The sequence below is a fragment of the Oncorhynchus kisutch genome, linkage group LG14 (genome assembly GCF_002021735.2).
Source record: "Oncorhynchus kisutch isolate 150728-3 linkage group LG14, Okis_V2, whole genome shotgun sequence".
NCBI classification, from domain to species: domain Eukaryota; kingdom Metazoa; phylum Chordata; class Actinopteri; order Salmoniformes; family Salmonidae; genus Oncorhynchus; species Oncorhynchus kisutch.
In genome coordinates this window covers 7732950-7743912 of record NC_034187.2, presented here as the reverse complement: position 1 = coordinate 7743912, position 10963 = coordinate 7732950, and the positions used below count along the sequence as shown (strand labels likewise).

General features: G+C 41.4%; 2 protein-coding genes across 2 annotated transcripts; both read right to left on the bottom strand.

The window, feature by feature from the left end:
- Nucleotides 1-2563: 2563 nt before the first annotated feature.
- Nucleotides 2564-3951, bottom strand: LOC109903243 (thrombomodulin). The gene has a single exon (XM_020499890.2). The coding sequence runs from the start codon at nt 3844-3846 to the stop codon at nt 2716-2718; it is 1131 nt and encodes a 376-aa protein (XP_020355479.1). The 5' UTR covers nt 3847-3951; the 3' UTR covers nt 2564-2715.
- Nucleotides 3952-8315: 4364 nt separating this feature from the next.
- On the bottom strand, nt 8316-10063 carry LOC109903242 (complement component C1q receptor-like). Its single transcript, XM_020499889.2, is given in 2 exon segments — nt 8316-8469; nt 8472-10063. Coding segments are annotated over 2 exon segments (1455 nt in total). The 5' UTR covers nt 9880-10063; the 3' UTR covers nt 8316-8422.
- Between the last annotated feature and the right edge of the window lie 900 nt (nt 10064-10963).

The window sequence follows — 10963 nt, the reverse complement described above, 5'->3', positions numbered from 1 at the left end:
CCTCTGCACTCTAACCACTAGGCTACCCTGCCGCCCCTACACTCTAACCACTAGGCTACCCTGCCACCTCTACACTCTAACCACTAGGCTACCCTGCCACCTCTACACTCTAACCACTAGGCTACCCTGCCGCCCCTACACTCTAACCACTAGGCTACCCTGCCACCTCTACACTCTAACCACTAGGCTACCCTGCCACCTCTACACTCTAACCACTAGGCTACCCTGCCACCTCTACGCTCTAACCACTGGGCTACCTGCCACCTCTACGCTCTAACCACTGGGCTACCTGCCACCTCTACGCTCTAACCACTGGGCTACCTGCCACCTCTACACTCTAACCACTAGGCTACCCTGCCACCTCTACGCTCTAACCACTAGGCTACCCTGCCGCCCCTACACTCTAACCACTAGGCTACCCTGCCACCTCTACACTCTAACCACTAGGCTACCCTGCCGCCCCTACACTCTAACCACTAGGCTACCCTGCCGCCCCTACACTCTAACCACTAGGCTACCCTGCCGCCCCTACACTCTAACCACTAGGCTACCCTGCCGCCTCTACACTCTAACCACTAGGCTACCCTGCCACCTCTACACTCTAACCACTAGGCTACCCTGCCGCCCCTACACTCTAACCACTAGGCTACCCTGCCGCCCCTACACTCTAACCACTAGGCTACCCTGCCGCCTCTACACTCTAACCACTAGGCTACCCTGCCGCCCCTACACTCTAACCACTAGGCTACCCTGCCACCCCTACACTCTAACCACTAGGCTACCCTGCCGCCCCTACACTCTAACCACTAGGCTACCCTGCCGCCCCTACACTCTAACCACTAGGCTACCCTGCCTCCCCTACACTCTAACCACTAGGCTACCTGCCACCTCTACACTCTAACCACTAGGCTACCCTGCCGCCCATACACTCTAACCACTAGGCTACCTGCCACCTCTACACTCTAACCACTAGGCTACCCTGCCGCCCCTACACTCTAACCACTAGGCTACCCTGCCGCCCCTGCTGTACCTGTAGGAATGTGAAAGACAATGTAATTATTAGACTTTTACATCACCAAATCATTGTGGATTACTAAAGTATAATATCCCTGATAACAAATCATGATAACATTGGATCAATAGATTCATGGGCACAAATATGTGTGTACCTTCCCTATCCAGAAGAGCCTACTCACTTTGACAGTTGGGGGTGCTATCCTTTCACCCTCCTCCAAGGCTGTTAGCTAGCTACCTACAAATGTATTTGTACTTTGTTTTTTACAGTGATAAATACATCAAGATAGCAGCTCATTTGAGTTAGCCTGCACTGTAGCTAGTTAGCTAATAACACCATTTGTTTTTTACAGTGATAAATACATCAAGATAGCAGCTCATATGAGTTAGCCTGCACTGTAGCTAGTTAGCTAATAACACATCATTTTGTTTTTTACATTTTCTAAATGTATTTACTTACTTGTGGACAATTGGAAACAGGGCAGCAAAGTTTGTTTGCCAACAAAGCGTTTTAGAGGATATTAAATGTTGCCCATTTAATAACCAGACCTTCATACAAACTTGCTCTGCTGAACTCTTGACGCACAATGGAGCATGCTGCGATATGCTGCGATATGCTGCTATATGCTGCGATATGCTGCGATATGCTGCGATATGCTGCGATATGCTGCTATATGCTGCTATATGCTGCTATATGCTGCCAGCACGCCCACAAGCGAGTGGGCGGCCTAAGCGGCACGTAGCAATTTACCGCTATCTAGTGTACAAGCAACGTAACCTTTTCCTAACCATAACCCAATTATCCCAACATGACACGTCAATTCTCCTAACCTGCCAATTTAATTATCATAACTTGCTACGTTAGTTATCCTAACCTCTCACATTAATTATCCTAAACTCTCACGTTAATTATCCAAACATGCCTACTGGGCCTGGCTAAAACGCTACAAGGAAGCAGCAAGCAGCCACTCAAAATGTGTGCCTGGATAGTCTGAAACAGACCCCTGTGTCTTTTTGCACTTTTGATCTAATTGGTAGACAAAGGAGAACAGTCATATCCTGTTCCTAAATAGTACTCATATAATGGAATGCTAATTGTGTTTTCTTACACTGTAAAAGATGTGGCGATGTTAGTACACCACATCTACATACAGAAGTTGATTAGTCAATGGGCCGAAGTGAAATGAGCACGTTGATATGTTTTTTTACGTTTGTTTTGACAAATTGTGGTCATTGTAAATATTGAGACAGAAACTGCTGTATCTGGGATATATATATATATTTTTTTTTTTTCACAAAAAAAAAGTTACACAAACGTGTCCTTAATGGATGTTCTTGGGGCTTTATTTTACAATACCGATAATAACAGCAGGGTGGATAAAAAGTGATTGTACCAAATGTGTATGCATCATTTGTAGGGTATCCATCAACGAAATGTTAACTTTTATTTTAAATGTTTACGATTCATAAACCGTTTTTTTTTAAATCATACACTATTTAGCAACCATTATGAGAATGTTCTACATATGAAAATGCTATAAGTCATTCGTTGTTTCTTTTTAGACGTCTTTATTTAGGTTTCATAACATTTATGACAACATGGCTCTCGAAGTAATATGGAACAGTCACAACAGTAGCATTGAACCCCCTCCCCAACGTGAGGAGCTTTTCCTCATTCCTTAATGTGGCAGTCACTGGTTTCTATAACGCCTCATCATTACATCTCTGTTGGCTATCGACATTCTGCTCATGACGCTTAATAACACAATACCGAACAACAAGTATCAGTACTATGACCGCCACTGCAATGAAAATCCATACCCAAAGAAACCCCCCCGCTGTTGCTGATGATACATTACTTGTAAAGTTAACACCTGGCGCTAAAAAGTCGCTGTGGACAGGCGTTGTTAAGGGAACACTTTCATTTCCGACTGTTTTGACACATTTAACGAGATTTTGAAGGGAAAATCCTGCACTGCACGAACAAACAAAACTTCCAGGCGTGTTAACACAACTTTGATCACAATATCCATTGTCGCATTCGTCAATATCTTGGCAATAATCGTCACTCTTTATGAAGCCACTAGGACAATCACATTGTGTCCCAGCGCTGTGAATGTCGCATATTACTGGACATTTGGCCAAAAAACAGTGCATTTTACAAAAGTGCGTATTTTCGCTACTTGGAATATATCCTTCTTTACACGAGCATGTGTAGCCCCCTGGTACCTCTGTGCATATATGTTCGCAAGGAGCCATAGCGCATCCTTCACCACCATCACCTTGATGAAAAAACTCTTGAGCCTCCATTTGCGGTGTTTGGCACATGCTTTCATGAACATTCTGACACAAAAATCCATCGACTTTTTCCTGACAAGGTCGTTCTGTCCACTTTCGATCGGTAGAAACGGACACACACCGTGGAGCGCAGACATTTACGTTGTCTTTCCAGTTGCTGAATTCTGTGATTTGAAATCCAGTTGCCCACTGATATCCTCTCAATTTCGATTCGATGTTGCTACATCGGTCAGCTGGTAGGCGCAAACCGATCCAGAAGTCTCCCGTTAAACCTACAAGCAAATCTCCAATAATTTCGTCTGATGCTGCAGATCGAACTGTCAATAACTCTCCTTCCATCTTTTGGCATTTTTTCCCCGATGTCTGGAAATCGACAGCACCCAGGGTTACAGCGTTGCACATGTTCCTATTGCACACGCATGTAGTCGAGTCGATGCTTTCCCCTCCTACCGTTAGCATGAACATAGTTATAATAATTATGGTTATCAAACCAAGAAAAGGATTCGTTTTCATTGCCATGATCGCAGTGAACATCACAGGAGGATTCGTGGAGGGCAAAATCCATTTAGTTATACTGAGTAAACCATGAAAGGAGAAACCCTAGAGACGAAAGTTTAGAGGAAGGAAGGAAATGGAAACTGCCAGAAATGTTTCTAAAGTTAGTGACGTTTAAGCCTGTCACCTTCATGGCATAGATATCCGATTTTACACGTGACCATTTCCCACTGTTTCCCACAGCTACAATTGAAAACTTTAACCACGGTGGTCAGTTTCACGCAGTTTTGGCACAGAAGATGTTTTCGTTTATTTAAATTCATATTTAAACATGAATGTTCTAATCATTCGTTGATACGCCTTAATTCATTGCAATTCGTCAGAGTAATACAATTGTATAATATTATAAAAATATAACAGATTTTTGCAATTAAATTCACGTGTGTGTGTGTGTGTGTGTGTGTGTGTGTGTGTGTGTGTGTGTGTGTGTGTGTGCGTGCGTGCGTGTGTGTGTGTGTGTGTGTGCGTGTGTGTGTGCGTACGCTCCGATACAATGTGTCTTTGTGAGTCCTTGGCCGTCAGAAATGTCTGGATATTAGTGAAAGGAGTGTAAATTGAAGGGAACAAATAATGTGTCTTTCCTTTGTAGGTGCTTTGAAATATTTTGTTTTACTAGGTCAGCCATATTAGTATGGCTGCCCTGGAGCAAATTAAAACGTACGGCATTTAAGTATATCAGACCTTTTTAAATTCCTTTTGTAATCAATAAGATGTCTTCTGTGAACTTGAAGCAAAAAAAAATGCTGGGTTGTTTGGATGACCCATTTGATGGGTTGCAAGCATTGGGTCACTTAGGTTGTTTTCTTGGAAAAGTATGACCTGTTGAGTGGGGTTAATTCTCCCTCCTCCACGTTAGGCTGCGTTTCATTAATTTAGTTATTTCGGTTTGATCGTGGGGAGGCACTAATAATGTCTGCAGTTTTTGGTTTGGCTATTTGTTTCAAGTGTATTAGTATGTAAATAAATCTCTTTGTAAAAATGCATCATCTCTCCCATGTCTTATTCGACTAGTAGTTGTTCTGAAATGTTTATTGCCTACAATTTACTCCCTCCTCTATGTTTACAGTTTTTTCCAACTGCTTACACACACAATCCTTTCATGTCACACGATTTCTGAAACCTCTCACTCAAAGTGCAAAACTACACACCAAATATCCAAAACCATAAGCTATTTCTCAGCCTTTGACTCAGTTGTCAATTGCATAAAACACTTTTTTCAAAACACTACACACAATTCTCTACCTAAAACACAAAAATCTAACAGGAAGTGACTTGCTTTCCTTTTCCAAACACAACCAATCAAAATGCTACACTTATTCACCAGGTCACACACACACACTCCTCACATGTGCAAACACTAAAATCTTAACTGATCACTAACCAATCACTGTTTTACTGTAGTATAGGCCTATAAATAGGCCAAAGGTCAGATGACCTGTTTTGAACAACGGATGCCAACAATGGACAGAGAGAAAGAGGAGTAGGAGGGAGAGGAAAAGGAAGAAGTTGACGAGGGCAAAGAGAAGGAAAGGAGAGCCATCTGATGAGATTAGGGCAACACTTGTTGATCATGTGATCAACCACGGTTTGACCATGAGAGAGGCTGGACTGAGAGTCCAACCCCACTTGAGTCGATTTACAGTGGCGTCCATAATTCGAACCTTCAGAAATGAGAACAGGTATGCAACTATCTAATGACAATTTTAGCATTACAGTAATGTACTGTAAAACACATATGACTGCATAGTATTGCATAAACATTTGTAACTCTAAGCCATCCATTTACTGCACTGCATTGAATGAATGAGGTTGGTTATCATGCTGTACTACATTTTTTTGTACATTGTTTACAGTTCCTATACTGAACACATACTGTGTTTGAATTCTGTACAGAGTGGAAAGGCAAAGACATCATGGAGGACGAGGACGCTTGTTTACAGATGTACAAGAGACTGCAATTATAAATATGGTCTATGTGGGGACATAGAGGTTGCCTCTGTCCAAGGTTGGATACGCCATGCTAGGAGATACTTCCCTCGATGTTTGGCAAGAGAAAACGTATCCTGTGATGTGGACGAAGTATTGTGGCCAGACTCAGGCCGGAGAAGAGATGAAGAGTAGCTTAGCACTGGTGATTCCCCCCCCCCCTCCCCCACCAATTCCTGGACTGCCCCACCGGGACACCACACACACAAATTGTGTTCTTTACTGTATTCTAAAGAATATACTTTTGGTTTACATATGTTTATGGTTTTGTTGTATGCTACTGTATACAACAGTAATGTTTGGCCTAATAAATATTTTCTGTTTCTACATTGCATTGGTGTTTACAGTGTACTTGTTACCCCTCTCAGCAGATTACTTTCACTGTAGAACATTGCATTGAAATGTAGATATAAGCCTATGAAAGACCAAAGAGCTTTAGATTTAGAACAACAGTGTTTACATGGTATATCCAGAAATGTACTATTATGAAAGCAGTGTTTGCCATTTGATGCAAATGCTTCATTCTGACATGTGTTTATGGCATTTTGAATGCAGTGTTACATTTTGAAGGAGATGTGAGGCATTTTGCATTTTTTGTGTGCAGTTTGGGGAATTGTGTGTAAGAGTTTTGAAAAAAAGGAGACAGTTTTGAAAACTTGTGTAAGCAGTTGGAAAAAACTGTAATACAACACACATACATTCATTATTCATTTCGGATGCCTATCCTGATGTGAATGTTGTTCTATAGAAAGTATTTGACTCAGAAGTGTGCCACAGAAAGCACTTGACTCTAGCTATAAAATTAAGGAAGTAGAAGGGGGTGGGGGGGTTATTGGACTTAGAGCATTGGACTGTTTAGAGCATTGGACTTGTAACCGAAAGGTCGCAAGCTCGAATCCCCGAGCTGACAAGGTAAAAATCTGTCATTCTGCCCCAGAACAAGGCAGTTAACCCGCTGTTCCTAGATCGTGATTGGAAATAAGAATTTGCTCTTCACTGACTTGCCTAAAGGTTGAATAAAAAGAATATGTAAATATATGCTACACATTAACTCACCAATGGGATTAACCACTACATAAAATATTTTATTTAGAAAAGGTAAACAAATATGTTTGTGGTACAGAACATTTTGTTGTGGTTGCAGTTTTAAAGATAATTTCCTGCAATTCAACACATTTCACCATGGAGCGGGGAGACATTTTTGCAGGTTTAAAAGGCGATTTCCTGCAATTCTACACAGAGAGAGTAACAAAATCAATGGGGCCGCCTCGAGGTCAGGGTCCCTGGGCCCTACATGCTATTGGTAATTCAGATCTGATTATTACAAGTTTAGATAGCTGGCTAGACTAACTCAAATAAATGATCGGTCTAAAAAATGATAACTGACATGGGCTAATTGAGTGACCGTCAGTGAATGACATTGGCTAATTGAGTGACCGTCAGTGAATGACATGGGCTAATTGAGTGACCGTCAGTGAATGACATGGGCTAATTGAGTGACCGTCAGTGAATGACATGGACTAATTGAGTGACCGTCAGTGAATGACATGGGCTAATTGAGTGACCGTCAGTGAATGACATGGGCTAATTGAGTGACCGTCAGTGAATGACATGGGCTAATTGAGTGACCGTCAGTGAATGACATGGGCTAATTGAGCGACCGTCAGTGAATGACATGGGCTAATTGAGTGACCATCAGTGAGTGACATGGGCTATAACAAGAGGAAAACTGCTGATTCACAACCAAGTTTCGAAATTGCACCCTGTGTTTTCTACTATTCCAACTCAACAGTGAGTTGAGACCCTGACTGAGGTCTGTAAACCACGCACAACGTGACTGGACTAACGACGTGAACACAGCAATGGACTGTATAGGAAGGAGTATAGCAAAAATATAAATAATGATTACCGTGCAATAAAAGTAAGAAATGACCCACTGCTGGGTCAAAATACACGAATAACAAGAACTAGGGAAAATAGTAAAAATCAACCCAACATTTTTTTCGAGAGTATGACGATGAAATAACATTGTTAAACCGTTATGAATAAAACATACTTAAAATTGGGTATTTGCTTTGATGAAGTACAGGCAATGATATGACACGCTGTAAAAAAAAAAAAAACATTTGTATTCAGATTCTTCAACGATTTAAAAAATATATTTTAGTAGGTAATGCAATGTGTTAATATTATTTAGATTTGTTATCGTTTAACATTTCAAGAGTTCACACAATTTCAAGCTGTGCTTTCAAGTAACCCGTCAAATGTTTCCAACCGAGTCTCTATACCGGAAGCCACCCAACAATAACTGTCAGCAGTGGAGATTTTCTTCCTCGCTTCTTTTTTTGAATGGCTGCATCGAAATATGACAATAACAGAGGTTACTGCAATGAGAATAAGTAGTGGAACAACAGAAGCAATGACGCAAATAAACAGCCAAGAGCTAAATAAATGGTAATTATGCGTTGGCCCACTCATTCCAATGGTTTTGCTGGACGGACTATGCTGCGTAATGTCGTGCGTAACGTCGTGCGTAATGTCAGGCGTAATTTCGTGCGTAATGTCGTGCCTAATAGTGTCTTGAGGTGGTCCGTGGGTGAACTGAGTCTCTTTTTTTAAGTCAACCGGCGATATGGTTATAGTGTCCATGGTCTCGTCGTGTTGGTCAGTGTCTCTATGATCACTTGACGTCTCCGCAGTGGAGACAACAGTCACATCTCGAATGCAGGTCATTCCATTAGGGTGTAACCGGAAGTTCTGATGGCAAGAACACCTGAAACTACCAATGGTATTAGTGCATTTGTCCTCGCATCGATTACTGAAGCATTCGTCTATGTCTATACAAGTATTACCGTCCTCAGACACAGTGAACCCCGCGATGCAATGGCAGGAGAAGGATCCTTCAGAGTTAAGACATATTTGGGGACATCTAGATTCCGTGCACTCGTCTATATCGTGGCATTTGCCCTCATCCATTGTGTAGCCTCCCTTGCACCTGCATGTGTAACTACCTTGGGTATTGATGCAATGATGACCATCGCAGGCATTAATATGGCATTCATCAACATCAATACAACCAAATTGGTCTTTATCCAATTGGAAGCCGTTTGGGCATACGCACGAGAAGCCCGTCGGTCCTGTTACACATTGGTGCTGACATGGAGAACTGTGACAATATTCCTTTAGGCCACATGATACTCTGTCCTGTCCTAACGCATAACCGTCCTTGCATTCACAACGGACACCACCAGCGTCACTATCAACGCACAAATGATCACATCCACCGTTTTTATATCCACAGTTCTGTTTATCTGAGCCGCAAAACGGACCAGGGATAGTCCAACCATAGACACCATCCGTTAATTTACAAATAGAAAAGTGATCAGTGTCATTGCATCTTATATCAGCATATGTTCCAAATGGGAATGCAGTCATGTTATTATCCCCATTTAATGCATTTGCTGAGAATGGGAGCATGTAATTCACTTGCTCTCCTCCTGCCAACAACAAAGGTTTACACATTCCCTTGAAATAGAATTTGCACGAGTAAAAAGCCTCGTCTTTGCAAGATCCATCCGTCCATTTCAATTCATTGCGACTCCATAAAGAATAATGTACCAACACGCAACGCTCCTCTGTGCAGGTGCTGCGAGGTTCCTTCTCCCAGTTCGAATATTGGGAATATTCCCCTCCAGATATCCACTTAAAACCGTTGAGACTCATGTCCCTTATAATGCAATCGCCTTTACGCAATTTCAAACCGATCCAAAATTTGAAGTCCAAATAGCGATGTCTTTCGTCGATCTGCGAAAGGGTTGACTGAAGTTCGGCTATCTCGCGTTTGTCTTTAGTTGTTACCAAGTAACCTCCGTCACCATGGCATTTCAATCGAGCGTCTTCAAAGCTGACTCTCTCCATGTGAAAAGAGAAACAGGCATTGGATGTACACACAGTTGCTTCTCCGTCGGTGTCTGCTCCAGTTGCTCCCCACATAGAGAGTTGCAGTAAAAGTAACAACAGCATCATTCCCACATAATCCAATAAACCAACAGCAATCTTTGATTTAATTTATTAAAGGCTACATTTACGCCTTATTGGCAAACGGACGACAAATTAGGCTCCTTATTCCCTGCAAGTGGTGCGAATTTGAATTGTACATTCAAGTTCCTGCCAACAACAAAGGTTTACACATTCCCTTGAAATAGAATTTGCACGAGTAAAAAGCCTCGTCTTTGTATGCGTCTTTGTATGTGTATATAAACATTAGACCTAAAAAAAATATTGCAGCACATTTTTGTCTTCTGCTGAACAAAGTTCCATTGTGGAAACCAAAAACAATAGCAGCACCCTCATTGTTTTGACTTGTTTTCCCGATGGCTACGTGTTTAGTAAACGTGACAGACTGCTTGTTTGGCCTACACTACTTTTAGCCCATGTTGAATTGCAAACGCAAAACATAGCATTTAATGATTTCGCAATCTATTAAATCAATTCCCATATGAAAGTAACAATTTGTACGTAACAATTTAATTTATTTCGAAAGCTGTTGATTTCATTATTTATTTAGTTATGTTGACTAACTTAATAGGCTACATTTAAGTTTATAGAAATAAGCCTTCATTAAAAATTCCAAGTAGACAGACAAAAACGGCTTCCCAAATAGAATGAATTCAATCATTTGTTTCCATGTGTTGCAGAGAACAAGGCCTTTTCCTGGCAGCCTTCTTTTAATTAATTTAAAAGCTCTGCTGAAATGAGAGCCCGGAAAAATGACAATAGTTAACTAGATGGTAACTTTACAAGTACAGTTGTGGGGCTTGGAAGTTTAACAAGTTTTATGGTAACACTTTCCTGGACACCCAGCATCATAACACATGATGACGTGGTCACAACCAAAATTTGTCATAACCTGTCATAATATTGTCATATTACTGTTATGACCGTTATATTTACTCCTTCATTTCAAACGTGTTTTCTCCCTGTCAAGATGTGTCCTTCCATTTGAACGTTATCTTTTCCTTTGTTTGCATTTGTAATTCATTCTTTACGGTCAAGTTTTTTTTTTCCATCATATTTTAAGTAACTTGCAGAAAATACACTTTATGACACT

Coding starts and splice junctions, on each gene's coding strand:
- LOC109903243 (XM_020499890.2), bottom strand. CDS start 3,846: ATGTTCACTGCGATCATGGCAATGAAAACGAATCCTTTTCTTGGTTTG.